Raw genomic sequence first — 27515 nt, forward strand, 5'->3', positions numbered from 1 at the left:
AAATATCCAGGAGTTCCTAAAGGTGGGTTCCTAATGCCACACTACACAGTATCCATTAAAAAGGAGTTCTCAGTGCTTCTCTTCAGTCTTCCTTTGAGGCCTCTCTTACTCTTGGCAACCTAGATTAAACATCAAAGAAGCGGCATCACTCACAGGTGCAAGTAACAGCTTTTTCTTCAGCTGCTCTTACTGCTCTTGTAAAAGCCATCAAATTATCTGGAACTTCATACTATATTGTAATTATTTTTTTTATTTGGGTGTCTTCCAGGAGTTGAACCTAATAAGAAACTGTGCCCTTTCTTATCAGTGTCCCAGTGCTTAGCAAAGTACCTACTTGAGTGTATAGTAGGTATTCAAAGAATACTTCGAGAATGAATAAATGAATGAATAAATGAGTTAAATTCCAACACAATGCATCTTAACCAGGGTGCAAGTCGAAATCACCAAAGCAGTGTTTTCCAAAACATACATTCTAAGCCCTTCCAGACTTCTCTGAGAATAGGTCCAAGGCATCTGCAATCTTAGCAAGCTCCTTACGTGACCCTGATGCACCACTTTTACAAGAATCACTGTCATGGAATAGATAGAGTGCTTGACTGGATCTGAAGTCTAGACCTGGTCTCATCAATGAAAATCATTGAAAATCCTCCCCATAATTGTGTTTCTTTCTTTAAAAAAGACAAATTTGACAGCCATTGCAGGCGGCTCAACTGACAGTAGCTAAAACACAAATGAGAGATACATGTAAAACAGGATTGTAAGAATTTCAGTGAAGAAAATTGCTATATTCTGGTCCTGGAGTGTGAAGTAGGAATGACCTGTATAATTCGGTGCACAAGCTCATGTTAGATTCTTATGGAATGTTATGTGGCATTGCCAAGCAAAGAATTTGCAGATCTCAGTTGAGGGCCCAAGGCAAGGCATTGGGGGAGGAGGGGCGGAGCCGGGGAGGGTACAGCTTCCCTCACCTTCATTTTTTTTGTTTATGTCCCCATCCACACTGCAGGGCACTACAATATCCTTGCTGTGCAGTTTCTGAAGAGCTTTCTGGATGAAAGGAGTTACATAAGGAGTCCTCCTGGGAATTACAGCAGTAAATTAATTTTTCTGTTTCTACACAGTTATCTAAGGACATAAGTACCCCACATGGGCAGGGCCAAGAATAATAGAGTAAAACAATCTTTTTGAAAGATTCCTTAAAAGGCAGTGCATCAAAATATTCTTTTCCATCCAATAAATGCTGACCAAGTGATCACTCTGCGTGCATGCCATTGTGCTGGGTAATGACCAGGAGGATTCACAACGCAATGCAGGGGCCAGCCCCATAAGGAAATCATCTTAACATAGCATGTTAAGGTATAGGAGACACTGTAACAGCTGACACCAGAGCCAAGTGCTGAAGGAAGAGTGAGAGACAGGTGCATACAGCTAGGAAGCCTGGGGAAATACCAAGCCGTGATGGGGGACTTGATGCAGTTTAGCATAACCATGGAATAAATGGAAAGAGTAGAGATAGGCTTGGAGAAGCAGGAAAAAAATCTCACTATTGGGGTCTTCTATGCTCAAGAATGAGGGGTTTCTAAAGAATGTGGGACCTGGTTATATCGTGTCCAGCTTGAGTGCCTGTGTGGATGTGGGGTCTCCAAACTGGATAATTATGTTTGCAGAAAAGCTGATGAATTCCGTTTCAGATATGTTGGGTTTGAGGAGTTCTCTGAGAGATATCCAAGTAGAGATCCAGAAGAATATGGAAGTCTGAAGTTTTAGAAACAAGTCCATGGCTAGAGATAGAGATCCAGGAGGAAAGATCCAAGCTCAAAGGTAACACACCTTACTTTCTAGATGTTTTCTTCCTCCCACAGACTCATGGGAACAGGCCTACAAGGATTCTTTTTTTTCAGACAGAATCAAGGCAGACCTGACTCTGTCCCCACCCCCTAGAAAACAGCAGAACCAACTGGGCACAAGACATATTTTTTGATGACTGTTTAATTGTGATTTCAGTGGGGAGTGATTTTGCCCCTCCAACCAGAGGACATTTGGCAATGTCTGGAGATATGTTTGATGATCACAACTGATTGGGGTGTTGGGTGCTACTGATCTTAAGTGGGTAGAGACAAGGAATGTTTCTAAATATCCTACCTTGCACAGCACACACACACTTCCCTCCCAGTCCCAGCTATGAATTATTTGGCCCAAAATGCAATAGTGCTGAGGCTGAAAAGCACTATACCTTATATTAGGATTTGACAAATTTTCTAAGGAAAAGGCACTAATTGAATAAGAATTGTTATTTAGTTGGCATTTGTCTTTTAATAAAAAACAAGTATGGTCGTCCTTTGATTTTTGGACATTACTAAGAAACTGTTGAATCTTTGAGTTCAGACTTCTACAGTCCATTAGAATTCTCAGCCAGAAGTGTTTATGTTAATGGACATGGTCTGACACACTGCGAAGCTTTGCTCTCTGTTTCCCCTCCACGTTATACTTCAGCCTCATTGAACTTCAGCATTGTCAGCACTTTCTGTTATTTCTCAACTCCATGCCTTTCACATGCTGTTTCCTCTGCCTAGAATACCTTTCTCCTTCCATCTCTGCCTTTGAAAATTCTGAAGATTTTACAAGTCTGTGTTCCCTTCCTACCTTCCTACCCTCATACATCATATGGCCTCTACAGGTTTCCTCAAGAGGTGTCCTCTCTCCAACCGATATGGCTGGTACTACCTAGGAGATAGATATATGCTAGGCCAGCTCATATAGTGCAGTTCAGCCCTCTCTTCTGATGTATGTCCTTGCCTAGAGAGATGAAACCACAGTGGAGATAGCTCTTGGAGTGGCTGCATCCTTCTGACCTCAGATAAACAGGCCTTTCCTCAACTAGACTCAGCTCTAGGATCACAAGGAATTCTGAATCTGAGAAAGACTGCTGAGAAGCATTGAAGCACTTTCGCAGATCATGGAAAATGTGGGCTTTGACCAGATAGCTAGGGGTCAGAATCACGACACAAGGCTGCATGCATGGCTTTGAGCAAGTCCCTTAATCATGCCACGACTCCTTCTCTCCATGGAAAATAGGGATAATGCCTCATTATTGTAAGAATTAGTGATAATAGCTGTGAAATGCCTGGAAGGTTCTTAGTATGCAATAAATGATTGCCCTCTCTACAAATAATACATGGGCACGAAAAAGTTGCATACATAATTTCAAGAGATTCTTGGAGCATCCTGTGCACTGAAGCATGGATCCTCTTTTACAGTCAGCCCATGGTGTCATGAATTGCTTAAGTCCCTTTCCATAGGTATCTGTAGAAAAAATATGTTGGAGTCAGGCAATTCCTGAAGAAAGAGTTAATAGTTAGCCAGAGCAAGAATTATTTGTTGGGGCAGGGTATCAGAATCAGGGATTCTAACTGGAGTTCTGAAGACTCCTTACTACTAAAGCCAGGGTATTTTTCTATGTTTCTTCTCTCACATCCAGAGCTGGACTTTGTTGGGCAAAATGAAATACAGAAAAAGAATGTCCACTGCATTATAATCACATACAGTGTGACCATCATGAACAAAAGCAGAAAGATGAGAAAAAGATAGGTTTCTGACAACAACTAGAATAAAAGTACATGTGAGAAAACACCCTTCCTTATCCAACTCACCCAACAATTCCATGTGAATTGCTCCATTGTGTCACATTTCTTGGAAGATGTACTTACACATCTGTATATCTGTCATTAGACTTTAAACTCCTAGAGATTAGGACCACATTTTACTCATTTATCTATCCCAGTCCCTGGTCTACCATGTATCAATTGCTCAATAAATAGTTATTATATAAGATCAGACTAGAAAAAGTTGTAAGGTAGTACAGTGCAGTGTGGAGGTTGGGTGGCTAAGCTGTTCTGTCAGCATGTCTAGCTTGAAATCCTGACTCTTCCACACACCACTATGAGATCTTTCGCTAGTCACTCTCTAATTTAAACTTTAATTGCTTCCTCTGTGAACAGAAAAAGTAACAGTACTTACCATACAAGATTATTTCAAGGATAAGCTAAAACGCATGTAAAGTCACTAGCACAGTGCTTGGCTAAAGAGAAGCTATTCTTATTTTCAGGCATCGGTGGTAAACTTTGAAGCATAAAGGGTCAGATGGCAAATAATTGAAGCTTTGCAGGCTATAAGGTCTCTGTTACAACAGTTTAACTTTGTAGTTGTAACATAAACGCAGCCATTAATAACATGTAAACCAATGAGCACAGCTGAGTTCCAACAAAACTTTATTTACAATACAGGGCAGGCCATATTTGGCCCACAGGCCATAGCTTGCTAATGCATGTTCTAAGGTGTCTAAATTTAAATCATTAAGAAGTAGAACCTACAGAAGATTCTTTAACTAGGCAGTGACAAAATCAAAGTCATCCCTTGAGCAGGTTAAGTTTTTAATAGCATGCAAAACACTACAGTGAGCAAAGTCTGGAGTCAAGTTATTATGATTGTCCAAACATGAAACAGGAAAGATCTGAGCTCTAAGTAATGAAAATATGAACCATGTAGGATAGAATGACATATGCAACACCTTGCCTTATACAAACCAAACTATGGTTATAGCCTCTGATTGTTCATTTCTCTTCTCCTACTATACAGTATCTCAGTCACAGTTGGACCTCAGACTGTCTAGTAAATTACAAGCATTGATGTAGGGAACCTCTAGAGAATTGATTAGCTAAAGATAAAATATTATTATTAATTGACATTGATCCTTAAATAGCTAACTAGCTTGAATTTGAGACTCATATACACTTCAACTATTCCCAACTTCAGAAAACAATTTTCATTCTTCATGTAGCGCATTAATAATCTGTCAGAAGTGATGACTCAAATAGTTGTACTACAGACTGGTGGACATTATGTGAAATCACTATTAAACACAGCCATCATTTCCTGTATATTATGATTCTAAGTGATTCTAAGTTTGCTCCGGTTTTAGATTTCAAATCAGGCCCTTCCTTTTATGTCCCTAAGTATAACCAGCTCAAATCAGTTCAGCTAAAAATACAGGGTTAAATGTGCTGTGATAAATTAAGTCAGTGGAGGTGTATCTTATAACTTCATCTAAATTATTTGGAGATGGATGCCTACAACTTACAATTGGTGAAATCTAGGTCATCTGCCTGTGCCTAGCTGCAAAGGAAGCAAAAGAAGAAAGTTTTATGAGTTCTTCTTGGCGAGGTGAGCTTCCTACAGCTGGAAATTCCCCAAAGATAGCCAATGTATTTAACAGTTGTTAGAAAGCCAAACAACATGAGAAATATCCACTACACTGTGAAACATCCATTCCTCTCCCTAAGAGAAACTAATACCATCTTATAGAGAACAATATTAGATATATTCTTTTTCTCAGCAGAAGAATACACATTAACATTTTTATTTTTAGCTTCAAATAAGAGCAAAAATTGAGTATAATTTAACGTAAGCTTCTTCCCAGTGCACCTGTTGCTCTTAGAACATTTTGGGAGAGAGGGTGGGTCCAAAAATTCACTATAAATAGCATAGAAAGAACCAAAGATATCTGTTAGGAGTAGGACTGGTGTAGGGAAAGCAAGAACTGGAGGCACTGGAGGTTCTTTCTGTGAATTTGACTTTTGTCCCCGATATTGCATAGGTACAACTTGTTCCATTCTTTCCCACCTACACTAGTGTTTGTGGTGGTGTATTTGTGAGCATAGCCACACCTGATCCACTCCGTTATGTGAGCAGAATGGAGCAGGCTGGAAAGGGCTAAGATACAGAAACAGACTTTTCCACCAGAGTATGGCTGTTGTGTGCATCACAGGTAGATCAGCTTATAGGCTGTGGGTAGAGACAGTAGGAATGGTGTAGAGTATGTAAAGTGTGTGTCTGTGTGTGGTGGGATCAGATATTATGCATCTGGGCCCCACATACATTATTTCTCTCTCTTTTTTTTGGGGGGGGGATGGAGTTTTGCTCTTGTCGCCCAGGCTGGAGAGCAATGGCGCGATATTGGGTCACTGCAACCTCCGCCTCCCAGGTCAAGGGATTCTCCTGCCTCAGCCTCCTGAGTAGCTGGGATTAACAGGTGCCCAACGCCACGCCTGGCTAATTTTTGTATTTTTAGTAGAGATGGGGTTTCACTATGTTGGCCAGGCTGGTCTTGAACTCCTGACTTCGTGATCCGCTTGCCTCGGCCTCCCAAAGTGCTGGGATTACAGGTGTGAGCCACTGTGCCCAGCCACATTATCTCTTATGCTATTATGTCTTAATGCTCACAGTAGCTCTAGGTGAGTGGGTGTGATTAGAGAGTGAATTCAAAAACAGCAACTGATGGAGATTCAGGCAGTGGGCACCAAGAATGTACCAGGTAATTTGGTCAGCAGGTAGCAGAACCCAGTCAGCCTCTGAAATAGGCCCTGAAGATGTACTAACAAGAGAAGGGCAGGGTCCTTATCCTAAAGAAACAGATCTGCCAAAGCAGATTATAAAAATGGGATATGGGCACAGGAATGTTAAAATATCCATTATTAGAGCTAAAGTATGATGTAGAGGGTAAAATAAGTTGAGCTCATGATCTACGGGGTGACCATGGAAATTTAAATTACAAATTAAAAATGAAAGTATTATTAATAATTATGCTGGAACAGCAGGTATAAACCAGGAATTTGGGGGGCAAAATGGGACACACAAGTACCCCAATTATACATCACCTAGAGAATCCACAGGGGGAATTCAATGAAATACAGCCAAGAAAGCAAAATAATGCAAATGTTAAAAATCAAATAATATGACTCAGAAAAGACTATTTTCTTTCCTTTGGTTTTAATATTGGGAGAGATAATGTGAAAAACCAGAGACACCAACATGTATTTAATTTTTATTTTTTCTCTCTTAATTCACTTGCCAGCCAGGGGCTACCATGATTGCTCCAGCAACAGCATTAGTCATGAAAACTCTCATGGAAACTTACTCCATAGGACTGAAGAGCAAGAGGGTAAATTTCCCTCAGTAGTGGGGTCCGTGGTAAGATGGAGGCTGGTTTCAATGACTAACTCATCTAAAACCCTGAAAGTTTCAACTGCAGAGATGTCCAAGTTGATGATACCTGAAGGATTTCTGCTGGATGTGCCCATGGGGACAAAGCCAGAAGTTTGACTCAGAAGTTTCAGCGATGCGAAGAAAGGAAATCAGGTATTTATCACCAGACATTATGTCGTCACTCAAAAGGACTTTAACTTTTAGTAGGTTGACTGTCTAAGAGAAGGATACCTATGGGAAATGTTCTCTGATCTCAAAATGAAGGAAGGAATTCATAGCTATCCCCAAAATCTACCATCTCTGCTTCAGGCAGACAGTTAAATCCAGGCCTCAGTTTTGTAAATGTTGTAATACTGTAGTCAGAAAGTTAGCAGAGCTTTATCAGAGATCTTTAAAAAGAATTTAAAAAATGTTTGACACTCCAGTTTGTCAATGCTGCAGGATTGTTCCTGAGCTTCTAAGTGTTGACTCTGAATACTAATCTGGCACAGGCAAGACATTCTCGCTAAGACATTCAGAAGGACAACCTCAACAGCATTACGCATGGAAGGAAAAGAGACGCTGAACATGCCTTCTATATTTTACAATAAGGCCTTGTACTTTCTTGATTATATTAGCTTGTGAAATCTCATGTCCCCCCTCCCCAACACTGTACAAAGCTTCTCTTCAAAGTTCACACTTACAGGGATTTGGAGGATTAGAAATCCAGTACCTAAGTAAGGTGGGTCAGCCAGTCCTAAAGGTACTAAACATTGTGTCCTTAAGCAGGCTGTTTAACATTATAGTGGTTGAGCAAGGAATGTCAGAGTGAGGTGAAAAATGTCTTCAGAAGGTCTTCTGACCCACATGTAATTTCAAGCCTCCCTACAGCTTCATAGGCTTCTTCCTTTCTTTTTTCCCTTTTTTCTTATTAGCACTTAATAACTATCACACACTGTATATTTTATTTATGTTTTGTTGTTGTTTTTATCCATGAAGACAAGGTTTTATCTGTTTCATAAGTTTCTACATTCTTAGTGCCCAGAACATTTGTCTGGCATATAGCAGGTATTTGATAATATTTATTAATTGAATGAATGAATGAATAACAGAAGACTCCTCTCCCCATGTAAGTATGGGTCATTCAATCTAGTTAGCACTTACAATGTAATGTAATCAACTGAGAAAAGGAGTTCTCCAAAGTCCTACTATTTCTCCCCTGTGCCTGGAGGCTTCTGAGCTGAGAGTGACATTTTCTGAAAGAAAGCAATTTGAAGGAATATGCAGGAACTTTGGAGTGAAATTGAGTGTGGTGCTAAAAGGAAATGAAAATAAGTGAATTCACCCACATTTTGGAATTAAAAAAAAAAAAAAAAAAACAGGCTAACATTCAAAAAAGAAAATAGACTACAAAAAGAAACCATGCTTGTTAAATTTCTGTAACTTAATCATACCTTTCAGTTGTGCTCTGTCTCCCCTTACAGCAAGAAATCCTTCAACCACATAAACTAAAAAGGTTCAATGAGAGTCAAGAAATATAAAATGATGGGGAATGTATCCTGAACCAAAGGAAGAATCCCAAGAAACAGAGGAAATCAAAATTTTAAATAGAATGAAAGGGAAAAGCACACTGGCACACTCAGGCCTCAAAAGGAAGACAACAACTCTTACAACTGAGAAATAACAACTTTCGAAACATAAAAGCTAGTGACAGAAGAGCAAGGAGACAGGCTTCAAGGCTCTCCAGGAATGGTTCAAACAAAAAAAATCCCGCTGTGACAGAAAAAGTGGCACCACTGCCCTTTTCTTCCTCTCCATCATCTCCAATACAAGTGCTTGCTTAATTGTGCTGGTCTTTGTAATGTGGTGGTGTTCTCAAATCCAGGTTTTCTTTCCTATCTATAGCCACTACTCCAGTTTAAGATCTCATTATGTTCCCACAGAACATGGTAACTACCATGCCACTCTATCTCCTGGTTCACTGCCCTCCAATCCATCTTCCAATAGTTTCTCCAAGGCAAATTGGACCATTCTACTCTCCAGTAGGAAACCCATTAGAGATTCCTCCTCAGCCTTTTGGAATGATGACCATTCCAGTAATATTTTCAAACCATTTGCTAATGAGGTGCACAAATGTTCACTATAAGGCCCACATGTGAACTCCATAAGTACAGAGCCCATGGCTATCTTATTCACAGATGAATCCCAAAAACTAGCGAAGTGCCTATGCTCCACAAACATTTAATATTTGAATAAAAGTGGAAAAATCATGATATAAAACCATGTAAAATGCAATCCTAATAATGTAATTATATGCAGACACACAAAAGTCAGAAAATACAGCAAAAATAGTTACTCTTTCTAAATTTTAGTTATGGTTTTTTATTGATTTTCAAATTTTGCTATGAAAGTTTTTTTTTTTTTTTTCTCCTGTGATACTGAGATTTTTTGAAATACAGGCACAAACAAAAAGAAAGTAGAACAAAAGCCAGACACCTGACATATCAGATGGCAACATTAGGGAACAATGGGATGTATATTATCCTCATCACACCATACAGGATCCTTCATCTTCCAGCCCTGCCTCAGCTTCACCTCCTGCCACTTTTCTGCTACCCAGGGGAATCAGCATGGCCAAGCTATGCTGTGTTCTTCACATTTGTGCTTGCTGTCTATTCTCTGTTACCCCACCATTCCGGTATGCCCAATGTAGTGTTTGCCATCTTTTCTTTCCTAGGAGCAAGCACATTTCCTGATGTACAGGTGAATATATTAAATATCGATTGTGTAAATTAACTAACACATGAATAAGGCTTTTACTATAAAACCATACTTACATAATAAAGTTGTTATGAGGACTAAATAGGAAAATGCATGCCAAATATGCCTGGCTCATAGTAAGACCTCAAAAAGCAAACACAGTTATCCACTATTACTATTGTAACCTTGTATAAGTTGCTTTGCTCCCCTTGCCACAATGATAAATTGTAGACAATAATTCCTGCTTTGCCTACTCATTGCATTGACATGAGAAAGAGCTTAGAGCAATCTGGAAATCACAAATCACTAAACAAACATATTATTATCATTATGAGATAGTGATGATTATATGCCATTTTCTTTGTGAACCTTGCTTATATTAAGCTTATTATTTAAAGTCATATTACCTTTGCTGATGTTTCAAACCATCCTACGAAACCATGCTCCTTGCAGAACTGGTCCATCTTGAGGCCATTGTTCATGAGCACATCCTTACCCTGGTCACATTTGTTGGCCAACAAAACCACTGAAACCGGTTTGCCATTAGGGAGAGTTAACTTGGAGTCCAAATCATTTTTCCACTTTGCCACTGCTTCAAATGTGGCTGGCCTGGTGACATCGAAGACAATAAATGCACCCATAGCTTCTCGGTAATAGACCCTTGTCATATTTCCAAATCTTTCTTGACCTGACACCAAAAGAAATAAAATAAAACGTATTACAATTGCAAACTGAATCATATTAGAACTTCATGAAGCCTCCAAGATGAGCAAGTCAATCAGTAAAATGCTTCATCTTTATTGATTATCTTTAAAGAGTGAACTAAATGTGCAATCATGCAGCTTTATTCTTGATTTTTGATTTCAGAAGGGAATTCATTCATTTAACAAATACGTACTGAGAAATTTCTGTGTACCATGTAATATTCTAGACCTATGCAAATATAGTATTCCAGTAGCCACATGTGGTGATTTAAATTAAATGAACAAAAAAAAAAACAAAATTTTTAATACAAGTACTCTGTCACCCTAGCTAGCTACATTTCAAATGACCAGTAACTGCATGTTGCTAGTGCCTGTTGACTATGCCAATAATAAAACATTTCCATAAGTATAGAACACTTGATTGGGCAACACTGTTCAAAATATTTGGGATACTCTGATTAAAACATAAAAATTCCTGCCACCATGGAGATTACATTTTAATGGGAAGACAGATTCTAAACAATAAACATAATAAATAACAAAATTATGGAGTATGCTTAAGAGGGATCCACAATCTAGTCCAGTTAAAGGTTATATATTAGCTACCATTGATTCATGTTTACTAACCATGAAAAATGTGATTTACATAAGTGATCATTAAGGTGCAATTATTACCCCCATTTTAAAGTGAGAAAATTGAGACTTAGTCTAAGTAACATTCTCAAATCATACAGATAGTAAGCTTAAGAAATCGTAATTCAAACCTGAGCTGTTTGAATCTAGAGCTCACAGTCTTTTACCAACATTAAATACTCTCAACTACTAAAGTATAGGCTTGTACTCTCTCTTCTGCAGGCTTATATACCAGGACCACACACAGGACCATCCCACTGAATTTGACTGAACAGATATTTATTGGACATCTATTGTATTGATGCCAGTTTCTGGACTACTCACTCAGAATGCAGCAGTGAACTAGATGGTCTCTACCCTTAAATACTCTACAACCTATTGGATAAGAAAAGCCCTCCTAGAGCAAAACACTAAATAAGTTTTGTTTTTGTTTTGTTTTGTTTTGTTTTTTAGGATAAAGATTGGTTTTAGAATTAGTTGGAATCAATTTTGCTCTGATGCTTAATCTTCTGATTGAATACTGTCAAGTTTCTTAAGCATTCTAAGTTTATTTTTCCTTATCTGCAAATTGGCAATAATAATATTTACTGCACAGTGTTGCCATGTGGATGAAGTGAATTAATATATGCAAAGCACCCAGCATAGTACCTTAAAACTAGTCAATACTGGAGTTTTCCTTCTCTTTTGGCAGTATGTTAAAAAATATGAAAGACAATATGGCACAAGTTCTGAAATCAGAGTTTCAGATCAGAGTTTATGACAAAAAAATTATAAGTATTTCAGCTGAATAACAAAGATGAACAAAATTCTATTACTTCTACCTCTGTGTACTAATGGTTGCTGAAGACAGGAGCTAATGAAGACTTGTATTTTCTGAACTCAAAACCCTAGAAGTATGTGACCAGACGAAGCCTTTTTATTCTGATTTGGGAATTTATTAATGTTAACAGTCTTATAAAGTTATATAAATTAAAACAAAGTTAGCGTGTATTTAACAAGTCAACTTTTATTGGAAAAGTAAAATGCTAAAACTGGGATGTATCTAAGAAAATACAGGTTAACATATCTCTAAGAAGAACACTTTACCCTTAATTTTGAGCTCAAAACTTTATGATGGTAAGTTTTAATTCAAGTTAGCAAGCTGTTTTGTAGATGGTTATATTTACATTGGTAGTAGCACTGAAGTTGTAAGAGAAGGCTCCCTAAACACTTAGTGAAAATGAATGAAGGTTGAGGGCTCTGGTCCCAGTGTGCGAGCCTGTGTGCACAAGCAAGTATCGCTGGAAAAAAGAGTATTTTGTCATAGCCAGCACATGACAATCTTACAGTATTTCTTACATGAGTTATACCAGAGATGCGTTTTTTATCCCACAGTTGTCTAGTCAACGAAAGAAAGGGGCAAAATATTCTCCACATGACACATAACTCACAGATGAACTTTTAGTTTTCCCAAATAAGTTTTAAACTTCTTTTTTTCTTTTTAAATTCCTGGTGCAAACAGTGATCTCCTTTGATACTGCCCAGGGTGGCCATGACATTTTAGAAAAATAGGGTAAAAAAGCCTTCTGTGATTACTCAGAACTTCCAAGGCCTTTAGGCTTTTAAAGGATGTCTTATGATCTCTTTCAAGGATCTAATCAGATGAAGAGCAAAGTCAGGGGTTAGTCAATAATCTGCTTGTCCAGAGGTTTTCATAGTAGAATAAGGCGGTCCTCAAGAATAAAGATTTTGCATTTTAATTATATGATAGAGTTATTCTAAGACCATACAAAAAGCAATACATAGGCTATATATACCTTCATAGAGAATCATAAAGGAAAATGTGTGTGTGTGTGTGCATGTGTATGTGTGAATGTATGTATATTAGATCAGAAAGAAGAAGACAGCTTGTTTCTAGAAAGAAAAGATGTTTATATGTTGAGGTCACTGAGCCAGCCCACTTGGAGAGTTTATATTTTTGGCATTCTAGCAAGAGGTCACATTTAGATCAGAGCATTCCCAGCACTCACTGTTTCCTTCCTTTTTCAACTGATAGTCCTCTTTGCTGTTTCTTATTCAAAAAATGAGAACCATGTGACTCAGAGTGAGTGCCTACTTTTGGGCAAAGTAGAGACCTGATGAATTCACCATAGTTCAATTTACTGTTTAAAAAATGACTATAATTCAAAAACTTCCCTTGATTTTAGATCATTTATTCAACACACACTTATGGAATAGCTAATGTGGCTAAAGCTCTATACTTTGTGCTGGAAATATACAGTTTTTGCCCAGGAGGAATTTCTAAACTAAGTTTTGTCACACTGGATTACTGCACTGAAAGTAATCCACTTCACCACGTAAGTCCCCAGTGCTCTTAAATACACACTTCATAGCAGTGTAGATGTGGCTCATGATTCAGCTTTCAGCTATGAAGGGTGTTAAATGGGAGAGCATTCAACCAAATCACAAAAGTTAATATAATTGCTACAGGAACTATTTACATAATCTCACAGCAGAAGATACCAACTTGAAAAGTCAGAAGATGTGGTCTTAATTTTACTCACTGGTTACCAGAACAGGCTCACACACATGTATTTCTCTCACTGAGACTCAGTTTTCTTATCTATAAAATGAACTTGGTGTGGCTGATCTCAATGGCCCCTTCCTCATGCCTTAGATTCAATCAAACTTTGGCCCTCTGTCCCAACAGCCTGAAATGGTCCATTTGGTGTCACAGACTTAGCTAAAAATACACACAAGCATCACAGCTGTAATGTGTACCTGCCCATCCTCTCCCCCAGCACTGCTCCTGCTCCAGCTCAGCCCCTCATTGCTCCTCACCTGGACCCCTGGCAGCTCCCTAAATGGGGATCTCAGTATCTAGGCTGTCAACAATGTCTCTCTCCCCAAATATAAACATAAATGTAAGCACAAGTCTTCAGGCAGTTGCCATTCTGGCAGCATAAGAAATCACTCTGGCGCCTAAGAAATACCCATCCCTAGTTGGGTTGCACTTCTCAGAGATTCTTTATTGTGTTGTTTTTGTGTAGAGATCAGGAATCTGTATTTTTAAGCTATCTCTAGGTGATGTTAGTGTATGACCTAGTCCTAAAACTGCTATTTCTTTTCTTTCTTCCAAGATAGTAGATTAGAGCCTTTTAGCATGCCTCAGCCACGTGGAAATAGCAAGATAGTGCATAAAGGCCAACTGTGTGAGCTTTATTTCAAGAAGGAAAATGGGAATCCACCAGGACAACCCAAATTGAAGGACACCCCAAATCCCAGGGAGGAGAACGTGGGCAAACAGCCCCTTTGATGGCATCCAGCTAATAAAAGTGAGAGAAGCTCAGGTACATGAGAGAGGCAAAGAGCCTCCTTCTGTGACCTGCCTTTCCACTGAGGATCCCAGCAAAGCATGATAAGGTAAAGCACTTTGTACCTCCCAAGCCCTGGAGCTAACTTGCAGAGTTTCTTGGAGACATTGTGAGGGAAAGACGTGAGGAAAAGCTGCAGACATTTTCCCATACCCAGGACCAAGATCAGGATGCCATTTTTAATCCAAGTGCATAGAAAGGCAGCCATTCATTTTAATCTCTAGCCAGAGACTGCGGCACTCACTCTAGAGCAGCGTAGGAGTCTCCACAGCCAGAACTGTGGAAAGTCTCTCAGTAGTAAGTGCTGGAATTGTGTTCTCCTCTGTCACAACCTTGGGACAGGAGGACAGCTGATAAAGCTGCAGTTTCTTCTGGGCAGTAATACTTGTATGTAGGGCCAGCTTGGCAATCTGGAACCAATCTGCAGGTATCCAGCCTGCTCGCCTGAGGTTGTGGTGCAGCAGGGCCCTCTCTGCTCTACTCCTAGGCAGAAATCCTGGCATTTAGAGCACCCACTTGTCTAGACCAGTAGCCTGAGTTGCCCCACCCATGACAGACACAGATCATGGTACAGCAAGTCCCTCTCCACTCCATAGCTAGGCAGATCTCCAGGCATTCAGACGACCTGTTCACCTGGAGCAATAGTCTGACCTGCACCACTCATCCTGTGCAGTGATCCTGGTGCAGGGAAGCAAACTCTGTTTCACACCAGGGCAGATCTCTGGGCATTCAAAGCACCTGCTCATCTGGCTCAGCAGCCTGAGCCACCACACCTATTCTGAACATAGACCATGAGGCAATGAGGCACTCTGTGCTCCATGCCCAGGCAAATCTCCAGCCATTAGGAGCACCAGCTCACCGGAATTGGCAGCCTGAGCCATCCCACCCCTCCTGTGCAGAGATTGTGGTGCAAGGATAGCCTCTCTGCTCTACATCCAGGCAGATCTCTAGGCATTTGAAGCACTTATTCTCTTGGATTAGGGGTTTATAGGCTGCTACCCTTCCCATGCAGTGCACTTAGGGCTAAGGAGATTTCCCAGCTTGATGCTGAGGTACACAACTGGGCACTTGGTGGCTGCTCCCCAGATTCTCCCTCAGCACAGTTGCTTGCCCCTGTCATTAGGGGACCTGTAGATGAACCTACCTCGTCTGGCCCCACCCATTGCGGCCCCCAGTCCCCTGGGCTGAGCAGGGAGCTCAGACAACTGTGCGTTCCAAGAATGTTGCCTGAGGCAACAGAGAGCTTCTGCCAGTAAACAAGGATCAAGTATATACCTAGTTACATTGGCCACAGCCTGCTATCACACATAAGCACTGTCTACTGGCATATAGGTCAAACTGCACAGCCCAATATAAAACCTACAGAAAGAAGTACATAAGGCTACAGAAGCAAAACCAAAAGACCCAATGGAGCGGGAGAAAGGAAAAGGAAAAGAGAAAGAAAAAAATAGCAATGGTATGATAGGGAGATAAAGAAAAAGAAAAAAATCCTACAAACATGAAAATAATTATAAAAATTAGAAGTGCCAAAATTTCCAAATGAAAAGGAACAAGCACAAAAATCCTGACACTATGAAAAATATGAATGCAGTGACACCATCAAAGGATTGCACTAGCTTTCCAGCAAAGGTCCCTAATGAAAACAGAAACTCAGAATTGACAGATAAAGAATTCAAATCATGGATTGCAAGGAAGCTCAATGAGATCTAACACAAGATTGAAAAGAAACTTCTAAAGCAGTCCAGAAAATGAAAGAGGAGATGAATCTTAAAACGTAATTAATCACAGCTTCTAGAATTAGACAACTCACTTAAGGAACTTCAAAATACAATTGCAAGCGTTATCACTAGACTAAACCAAGCAGAAGAAACCATTTCAGAGCTTGAGAACTGGTCTTTTGAACTAACCCAGACACACATACATAAAAAAAAGAGAATATTTTTTAAATGAAGAAAGTCTTTTGAGAAATGTGCTATTATGTAAAAAGATCAAACCTACAAATTATTGGCATTCCTGAGAGAGAAGAAAAATTTAAAAACCTGGAATATGTATTTGGGGGGATAATTCAAGAAAATTTCCCTAACCTTGCTAGAGAGGTAGACATTTAGATACAAAAAATCCAGAAAACACCTGCCAGATACTATACAAAATGAACATCACCAAGGCATATAGTCACCACATTGTCCAAGATCAATGCTAAAGAAAAAAATCTTAAAGCCAGCTAAACAAAAATGTCAAATTGCATAAAAAGGGAACCCCATTTGGCTAAGAGTGGACCCCTCAGCAGAAACCTTACAAGCCAGAGAGATTGAGGGACTATTTTCAGCATTCTCAAAGAAAATAAATTCCAATCAAAAATGTCGTATCCCACCTGGGCACAGTGGCTCATGCCTATAACCCCAGCACTTTGGCAGGCCGAGGCAGGCAGATCATGAGGTCAAGAGTTCAAGACTAGTCTGGCCAACAAAATGAAATCCCGTCTCTAATAAAAATACAAAAATTAGCTGAGTGTGGTGACACACACCTGTAGTCCCAGCTACTTGGGAGGTTGAAGTAGGAGAAACACTTGAACCTGGGAGGTGGAGGTTGCAGTGAGCCGAGATCGTGCCACTGCACTCCAGCCTGGGCGACTGAGCAAGACTTTGTCTCAAGGGGAAAAAAAAAATTTATATCCCACCAAACTAAGCTCGTAAGTGAAGGAGATTTTAAAAACCTTTCAAAACAAGTAAGTCCTAAGGGCATCTGTTATCACTAGACCAGCCTTACAAGAAATCTTTATGGGAGTTCTAAATATGGGAATGAAAAAACTATACTGGCTACCACAAAACTACACTTAAGTACATAGCCCACAGGCCCTATAAAGCAACCACACAACAGAAACTTATATTTCAAAGCAAACCAGCTAATAACTTCATGATAAGCTCAAGACCTCACACATAAATATTAACCTTGAATGTAAATGGTCTAAGCTCCTCACTTAAAAGACACAGAATGGCAAGTCAGAAACAAACGAAACCCATTCATATGCTATCTTCAAGAGATCCATCTCACATGTAATGACACCCATAGGCTCAAAGTAAAGGATTAGAGAAAGATCCAGCACATAAACAGAAAACAGAAAAGAGCTCAGGTTGTCATTCTTATGTCAGATAAATCACACTTTAAACTGGCAACAGTCAAATAGGACCAAAAAGGGCAATACATAATAATAATAATGGGCTCAATTCGACAATAAGACTTAACGTCCTAAATATATTACGCATACAACATTGGAGTAGTCAGATTCATAAAACAAGTACTTCTAGACCTCTGAAAAGACAGAGACAACCACATAATAATAGTGGGGGACTTCGACAACCCACTGTCAGTATCAGACAAATGATCAAGGCAGAAAACTAACAAAGAAATTCTTAACTTGAATTTGACATTTACTGATTGGACCTAACAGACATCTATGGAATACTCTACCCGCCAACCACAGAATAAACATGCTTCTCATTTGCACAGAACATATGAAGATTGAACACATGCCCAGACATGAAGCAAGTCTCAGTACATTTGAAAAAATTGAAAACATACAATCATACTCTTGAACCACAGTGGAATAAAAATAGAAATCAATATCAAAATCTCTCAAAACCACACAATTACATAGAAATGAAAACAACTTGCTCTTGAATGACTTTTGGATAAACAATAAAATAAAGGAGATTTTCTAAAAAAATCTTTTAAATAAATTTATAAAAAGGGACACAGCATACTAAAATCTCTGGGATGCAGCAAAGGTAGTGTTAACAGGAAAGTTTATGGTGTTAAATGGCTAATTTAAAAAAGTTAGAAAGATCTTAAATTGACAATGTAACATCAGAAAAAAAAAAAAAAACACTAAAATCAGAGCATAACAGAATGAAATTGAGATCCAAAAATACATACAAAGTATCAATGAAAGCAAATGTTGGTTATTTGAAAGGATGAACAATATCAATAGACAACAAGCTAAATTAACAAAGAAAAAAAGGGAGAAGATCCAAATAAGCCCAATCAGAAATGACAAAGGTGACATTACAACTGATCCCATGGAAATACAAAAGATTATCAGAGACTATTATTAACTCTTCTTTGCAAACAAACTAGAGAATTTAGAGGAAATGAATAAATTCCTGGAAACACACAATCTGCCAACATTGAATCAGGAAGGAATTAAAACCCTGAATAGACCAATAATGACTTCCAAAATTGAATGAGTAATAAAAAGCCTACCAACCAAAAAATGTCGCAGGTCAGACTGATTCACAGCTAAATTCTACCAGACATATAAAAAAGACTTGGTATCAATCCTACTAAAACTATTTTCAAAAAATCAAGAAGTGTCTCCTCCCTAACTCATTCTAGAAAGCCAGCATCACCCTGATACCAAAATCTGACAATGACACAATGAAAAAAGAAAACTACAGGCCAATATCCGTGATGAACATAGACACAAAATTCCTCACCAAAACACTAGCAAACCAAATCCAACAGCACATGAAAAAGTCAATTCACTATGATCAAATAGGCTTCATTCCTGGATGCAAGGTTGGTTCAACATATATAAATCAATAAATGTGATTCACTACATAAACAGAATTAAAAACAAAAGCCATATGATCACCTCAATAGATTCAGACAAAGCTTTTGATAAAATCCAACATCACTTCATAATAAAAACTCTCAAGAAAATAGGTATCAAAGGAACATGCCTCAACATAGTAAGAGTGATCTATGACAAACCCACAGTCAACATGATACCGAACAGGCAAAAAGTAGAAGCAATCTCCTTGAGAACTGGAACAAGACAAGGATGCCCATTCTCATTGTGCCTACTCAACAAAATACTGGAAGTGCTAGCCAGAGCAATCCGGCAAGAGAAAGAAAAAAAATCCAAATAGGAAAACAAAAAGTCAACCTATCTCTCTTTATGGCCAATACGACTCTATACCTAGAAAGCCCTAATGACTACAAGAACTATAAATGACTTCAGTAAAATTTCAGGCTTCTAGAACTGATAAATGACTTCAGTAAAATTTCGGGATACAAAAATCAATGCATAAAAGTCAATAGCATTTCTATCTACCAATAATATTAAAGCTAAGAGCCAAATCAAGAAAACAATCCCATTTACAATAGCAGCAAAAAAAAATATATATATATATATATATAAAATACCTAGGAATACATCTAACCAAGGAAGAAGGTAAAAGATCTCTACAAGGGAACTATGAAACACTACTAAAAACAACCATAGGTGATACAAACAAAGAAAAAAGCATTCCAAGCTCATAGGTTGGAAGAGTCAATATTGTTAAAATGGTCACAGTGCCCCCCAAAAATCTACACATTCAATGCCATTCCTATCAATCTACCAACATCATTTTTCACAGAATTAGAAAAAAACTATCCTAAAATTCATATGGAATCAGAAAAAGCCCAATAGCCAAAGTAATACTAAGCAAAAAGAAGAAAACCAGAGGCATCACATTACTCAACTTCAAACTATAAGGCTACCGTAACCAAAACAGCATGGTACTATTACAAAAACAGACACATAGACCAATGAAACAGAATAGAGAAACCAGAAATAAAGCTTCACAAGTACAGCCATCTCATCTTTAACAAAGATGACAAAACTGAACAGTAGGGAAAGGACACCCTATTCAATAAATGGTGCCAGGATAGCTGTCTAGCCATATGCAGAAGAATGATACTGGACTCCTACCTTTCACCATATAGAAACATTAACTCAAGATGGAATAAAGATTTAAATGTAAGATCTGAAGCTAAAAGAAACCTAGAAGAAAACCTAGGAAACACCATTCTGGATATCAGTCTTGGGAAATAATTTATGACTAATTCCTCAAAAGCAATTGCAACAAAAACAAAATTGACAAGTGGAACCAATTAAACTAGACAGCTTCTGCACAGCAAAAGGAACTATCAACAGAGCAAACAGACAATCTATAGAATGGGAGAAAATATTCACCAAATACACATCCAACAAGTGTCTATTTTCCAGACTGTATAAGCAATTTAAATAACTGAACAAGCAGAAAACAACCCCATTAAAAAATGGGCAAAAACATGAACAGACAGTTCTCAAAAGAAGATATATGAGCAGCCAAAAAATGTGAAAAAATATCCCACATCACTAAACACCAGAGAAATGCAAATCAAAACTACTATTAGATACCATCTCACACCAATCAGAATGGTTTACCATTGACTAAATAGTCAAAAAACAACAAATATTGGCAAGGCTGCAGAGAAAAGGGAATGCATTATACACTTTTGGTGGGAAGGAAAATTAGTTCAGAAACGGAACTACTTACTAGTCAACCCAGCAATCCCATTCTTTTCTATATATCCAAAAGAAAGCAAATCATTCTACTAAAAAGACATGTGCACTCACATATTCATTGCAGTACTACTGACAATAGCAAAGACATGGAATCAACCTAGGTGCCCATCAATGGTGGACTTGTTAAAGACAACATGGTACATATTCATCATGGAATACAATGCAGCCAAAAAAACAAAGAGTAAAATCATATCCTTTGCAGCAACATAGATGTAGCTGGAGGCCATTATCCTAAGTGAATTAATGCAGGAACAGAAAACTAAATACTGCATGTCCTCACTTGTAAGTGGGAGCTATACATCAGGTAATCATGGACACAAAGATAATGACAACAGAAACTAGGCACTACTAGAGTGAGAAGTGAAGAAGGGACAAGGGTTGAAAAACTATTGGATACTATGTTCACTACCTGAGTAAGGGGGTCATTTGTACCCCAAAGCTCAACATCATGCAATATACCCATGTCTGTGTTACAAACCTGCATATGTATCCCCCTGAATCTATAATAAAAGTTTAGAAAAAAGACAAGAAAACCTCTATCTCCATTAGAATCCACTATCAAAAGGTAAGTCTTACCATTACTCTCTGCTGTTTTAGCTATTCAGTGACTCTTTAATGCCTAAGAAAAATACACCTTCATTGATATGTCATTTAATGTAGTACATTTTGGTTCCGACCACTTTTCAAACCCTTGTCATTTCCTTCAAAGTGATCCATGGCCAAGTCCCATTGCACTACTTGTTCTTTTTAAAACATATCCTAAATTTCTTTCCAGATTCTCTTGCCTTTTTACATCTTTGTGCCCAAAGCCTGAATTCCCTCATCATCTCTACTCCCACTCTGTTCAATAAAATCCTATGCATGCTTCAAATGTGCCCTTAAATCTCACCACATTTGTGCATACTTCCCTGTCCTGACAGCTGGAATCACTGAATCTCTTCTTTATGAACCCACAGAATTTTAAAAATTCTACACCGCTGACACTTATTATGCTGTGCATTCATGCTTGGATCTCTAACCATGGCACTGAAAATCTTGGAGAGCAGATTGACCATGTTTTGATATTGCAAAACCCAAGGCTTATTTCTCCACCTTTAGGATACAATAAGAGCTCAAAATTGTATGGTGGAAATAAATTCAAATTAAGGTTCCTCCTTCCTCTAAAATGCCTTATCGTGTATTTGTGAATTAGTGCTGCATACTGATGAAGTTACTCTATACTCAACTCCAAATTCCAGTAAATAATCAATAGATGGTTATTGGAGGAGAAAATTAACATTATTCCAACAGAGTTATGTGCATATCTGTTGTAACAAGTTTCAGCCTGGATTATTATGATTTCATAATCATTCTCATTTTCTTAAGAAATACTACCTTGGAATCAATTTACTCTATTCCAAATGATACATGTGTTGAGGTCATAGAACAATCAGTAGACCTAAGAGTGACACCAAGATGTTCTCTATATTTCTAGGGAGTAACAGCGTGGAAAACATAAAGTAAATATATAATCAACAGGAAATATGGACCTTGCACAATAATCTAGAAGTAAAATAATCAAACTATAATTGCTGCAATGATCTAAAGGACACTGACATCACAATGGCTTATGGTGTTTTTGAAAGCTCAGGGGAAACCCACATACTGAAATCAGAGTCAGGCTGACATCCTAGTGATGGTGGTTATTTCCAGTCTTTGATAAAAGCCTATTTGACAGTCTGGTGGTGGTTCAGAAACTCTTTCATCTGTTTTCGTGACTTTGCCCCATCAAACGAATGACAGAAACACATAAATTAATCACCATTTTTCCAAGTCACCTAGGTGTATATCCTAGAACTCACCTGGTACAATCTTCCCCTACAAAATAACAAGCCACCCCATAGACAGAACCAAATTTCTGCAGCCCCTGTGACAAGCACAGCACTCTATATAGTAAGCATTCAATATGGTCCCCATGCTGAGTGAAGGAATAATTCTTTATTCCTTACTCCTCTCCCAGTGGATACTTGCAGGTTTATTAGGTATTTAAGAGTTTTCTGTCATGTCTGGTCTGTTGCATTCATCACTTTCTTTCCACTCCCACTGAAATCACTTTAGTTATGATTGTCTAATTTCATCTCATCTAATCTCATTCATTCATTTAACAAAAAAATTTAATCCGTATAATTTTCCAGAATTATAACTAGGAACATATAACTAGAACATACAGCTGGTTAGCTAGTTATGTTCTAATAACTAGAAAAAAAATCCTTGCCTTCATGATGATTCCATTCTACCCTCTGACCTGTTGCATTTTTAAAGTTGCCCTCTTAGATCTACAAGTTAAAGGCTAATTTTCAGACTGAGGTCAAGGTTTTGTCCCAACTTATGCCTTGCTAGCCTCTGCTAATTCCTGCTTCTTGCTTCCACTTAATCCCATACCATGGCAAATCCACTACCACTGAAAGGTACCCTCTCTCCCTCATCATTCACCTAACCAGATTCTACCCATTCTTTAAGGTTGTACCCAAGCCCCACCTTCTTGGAGACTTTTATGACTGCCTGGACTCACACTCATTCTCTTAACTCTTCCATATTCACACAGTACTGACTAACTAGCTCACTCGCTCAACCATTTCATCAGGCCCTGCCTTGTACTTCTTTTTATGTGCTGCAAACCTGTGCAGCCTCTGTCCCCAGTAACACTGTAGACTCCTTGAGTCCACTGTAGAATTACTCAATTACTATACTCTGTGTCTCCATAACACAGGTACCCTGAGAGGCTGTTAGTTTATGCTCACAATGCACTTCCAGAATAGAATAGAACTAGTAATACAAGTACTCTTTACATAATGAAATAACAATATTTATTTCTTATTTGAACGAGGGAACCCCAGCAGGAAAAGGAGTAGGCTGAATAAAAGAAGATCTTTGATCTAACTCATTTACTTTTATGCCTACTGAATTTCTGTCATTTTAAGATCCCATCTGAAAAAGATCTGTTCACAATTCAGAACCACCCAAACTCTTTTAGCAATTTCCTTGGTTCCCCCATAATCAATGACTCTCATTTCACCCTACTGTTAGTTACCATCTCTTACAGGCAAAATTTGTCTCTACTCAACAAGAAGATAAAAGCTAGATGAAGGATATTGAATTAAGTAAACTAAAGTTAACAAGAGAATAAGATGGCAGAAGAAGTAAATATTGGCTTTATTGTTGTTCATAATAACCTTACAGAACAAAAGGTAGATGGATTATAGTGATCTACTTTTAAAATAAATTTTCAAAAGTATTCTCATTACATTTTGAATGTATATTTAAATTTAAGGCAGTGCATGTGATATATATGTGTGTATGTGAAAATGAGTACTAATACAGTAGCTCAACAGATTTTTTGTCAGAATAATTTTAGACTGGAGTCCAGTGCTGCCAGCTTAAGCAAATAACTCATGTGGATGGAGATAAAAATATCATTTACCAATGTAAGGTCCAACAGTGGATAAACAGGGGAAGGAATGAAACCAAGTTATGGATGAGAGGTTAGAATGAATCAAGACAGAAGGACCGGCATCTCATGTTTATAATTAAATAAATAAACAACCTAAAACACCTCTGAACTGTAAGCTCAAATGTATCACACTAAAAACCTATTTTCAAATTACTTGTCATTTGAGACAATACCAGTCAGTAGCCATTAAATACATTTTTATAAATAACCTCCAAGAGATCCTGAACTCTACAGGTTTCATTCTTAAGGAATTTCCAGATTCCTTTAGAGTTATAACTCCCAAAATATATGCCAAGGTGCTCTAGGGGGTGCCATGGTGAACTCACACGGGTGAAACAGGATATTTTAAAATTTCAATGCAAATACAGCAGTACTCAAGATTCATTAGACACCCCAGGAACTACTAGCTTGAGGTAGTTCACAGTGTTAACACTACATACATTCCTTTTGATGTTATTATATCTGTTTGAACCTGGGGTTTGGAAGTTTCTGTGATGAAAAGCAAAAATCATGTGAAAATCAATGTGAAACAGGAAATTAGGGTGGTATGGTAGTGGCATCCACTCCGGCTCAAATGTTTGAGAGGGTGTTTCACGGCCAAAGTCATACACTTGCCTATAGTAAACTGCAGTGATTAAAATGAAACAAAATAATTTTCTTTTAAATTATATGCACTCTTTTTTTTCTTATGGCTATTAAGTTGTTAGACCATAACACTTATTAAGTTGTTTGGTGCTATTTAATGAACAGGATTGTTAGGTAGTGCTTTTGGCCTAGAGGCACAATGAAAAAATTAACACTAAGGATTTGGATGCGGTTAACTGAGAAAGTTTGAGAACTTGTGCTGTAGCCTCCAGAGTCTAGTGTATATTTTTTTTAAGACACACACACCACAAAATACATGCATACAGGTCCTTGTACGACCCTATAAATCTTTTTATTCTGATACCAACAAGCACCGCAGCTATTCTTAGCTTTAATTTTTAAACTAGAGACTTGTGTCCCTCAGGCACAGTGGTTTTCCTGCCTAAAAGTAGTATATGAAGATGACTGTTAATAAGTCAAACCAACCATATGGTGTCAGCAATAATGCATGCAAAAAATTCAACTCATTCAATTATGAGATCTATCCAAAAGTATACAGCTTAAAATTAATAAATTACTATTTTAAAATATATAATGAGCACCTTCTAAATGCAATGTATAACAAACCATGAGATGTGAAAACTATTATGCTGTTTATCATGCATTAGGAAACAGCAGAATAGCGTGGCTAGAAAATAGGATTTGTAGTTAGACAAAATCTCGGTGCATATCCCAGCATGATCTCTTACTGTTGGTAAGACTTCTGAAAAGTTTTCTGTGCTTGTTAGCTTGTTTATCTGTTTTCTGGCCTGTTTATAGTTCTCTCATCTCTATAGTAGGGTTAACAACAGTGTCCATCAGATAATCTCATTATGAGCTGTAAATAAAATAATGCATATGATTGCACAGAACTATGCCTGACACTTAATAATTAGTGGCTATTTATAGCATGTTATGGGAAAACAGTCTAATCAAGAATAATTTAAATCAGTAAGTTTTCATCACTCTTCTTAAAAGAGCAGTTTTATGCAAGGCTGATAAACTAATTGAAATTTATATTTAAATAAAAGTGATAAGGAACAAAGGTTAAATAATACATCAGAATAACACAAACTACAAAAAGTAGAGACTCAGTGCAAAAAGTAATAAAACATTTGAAACTATTAATTATCCTTTTCTTAAATTATCTACCTCTTGCTTCCAAACACCTGCCCTTGCTAGGTTCTCCTCATTCTTGGTGCTTTCTTCTTCTCTACTTCTTTGCTGACTCTACAGTAAATTTCACTAAATTATTCAGCAAATAACTCATGGCAGGATTTACTAAAAATCATGAAGCAAATCTGGATAGGTAGAAAATAACTGTAACACAAAGCTTAACTGGAGAAGTGCTACAAACAAAGGAAATAAAAGTCGCACGGGACTCGAGGGAGGAAGAAGTTACTACTGACAGAGAGACCTAGGAAAGTCTCTGTACAGGAGTTGCCCTTTCAGATGGGTCTTAGACATCAGGTGGGATTTGGATGTGCTTCCAAAGGGAAGGACACATGAACCAGCAGGGCAAGCAGGAGCAAAGGCTCAGAGACAAGAAGCATGAAAATGAACCAGGAGTGGCAAGGAGTTCAAATGGTTGAAATTTAGACCTCATCATGGAGGGAGGGAGAAAATGGTATTAGAAATGCTATTTAAAGACAAACTGTGGATGACTTCGGGTGTCCCCAGTGCTATGCCATTATCTCCTCTCCTCCACTGCATGAACTTCCACAGGGCTGGGTGCCTTCCCAATTTGATTATCATTATACCTCAATGCTGAGGACAGCACCCAAACACTTAGTGTTAAAAAAAAATACATTTTTAATTACTCAAGTTTCCTTGGTAATCAGCCAGGTAATCTTGTGTTCTGGTTCTAATTCTACCATTAACAAGCTCTGCGGGCCTGAGAAACTAATGTTGCCTCCCTTCCAGATCAAGCTTGCTCATCCATAAAATGACTGATATGGTTTTCATGAGTACTCAGGGTTTTAACTCTGTAAAATTACCTTTCAAAAAGTTATTACTTTATATAATATACCCTAAAATCATAAAAAAGATATAGTTTTGCCATTTGACATCCAAATGAATGACATTTCACTTTAATTTATGGAGACTGTTAAATGAAAAAACACAGCTTTTAAGAATGGTATTTAAGGACACTTCCCAGTTTTTACAGTTGGAAAACAAAAAAAAACAAACAAACAAACAGAATGTCTCCTTAACAAAAGTGGTTGCATGGAACCAAAAAAGAGCCCGCATTGCCAAGACAATCCTAAGTCAAAAGAACAAAGCTGGAGGCATCATGCTACCTGACTTCAAACTATACTACAAGGCTACAGTAACCAAAACAGCATGGTACTGGTACCAAAACAGAGATATAAAACAATGGAACAGAACAGAGTCCTCAGAAATAATACCACACATCTACAGCCATCTAATCTTTGACAGACCTGAGAAAAACAAGAAATGGGGAAAAGATTCCCTATTTAATAAATGGTGCTGGGAAATTGGGCTAGCCATAAGAAGAAAGCTGAAACTGGATCCTT

General features: G+C 38.0%; 1 protein-coding gene and 1 long non-coding RNA gene across 3 annotated transcripts in view; one reads left to right on the forward strand and one right to left on the reverse strand.

The window, feature by feature from the left end:
- The window catches only part of RAB38 (RAB38, member RAS oncogene family), a 61523-nt gene that overhangs the window by 24212 nt on the left and 9796 nt on the right, over window positions 1-27515 (reverse strand). The window contains exon 2 of the mRNA XM_017887665.1: window positions 10188-10468. Coding sequence (XP_017743154.1) covers window positions 10188-10468 — 281 coding nt within the window. The remainder of the gene's footprint in view (window positions 1-10187; window positions 10469-27515) is intronic.
- Window positions 1702-8700, forward strand: LOC108539158 (uncharacterized). Of its 2 annotated transcripts, XR_001888289.1 has the most exons (4): window positions 1702-1821; window positions 6911-6997; window positions 7076-7194; window positions 8505-8700. It is a non-coding gene; the product is annotated as an uncharacterized LOC108539158 (long non-coding RNA). The 2 variants fall into 2 exon arrangements; XR_001888288.1 differs by having other exon boundaries at window positions 6911-7194.

The sequence above is a fragment of the Rhinopithecus bieti genome, unplaced genomic scaffold, assembly GCF_001698545.2.
Source record: "Rhinopithecus bieti isolate Rb0 unplaced genomic scaffold, ASM169854v2 scaffold_15796, whole genome shotgun sequence".
Lineage (NCBI taxonomy): Eukaryota > Metazoa > Chordata > Mammalia > Primates > Cercopithecidae > Rhinopithecus > Rhinopithecus bieti.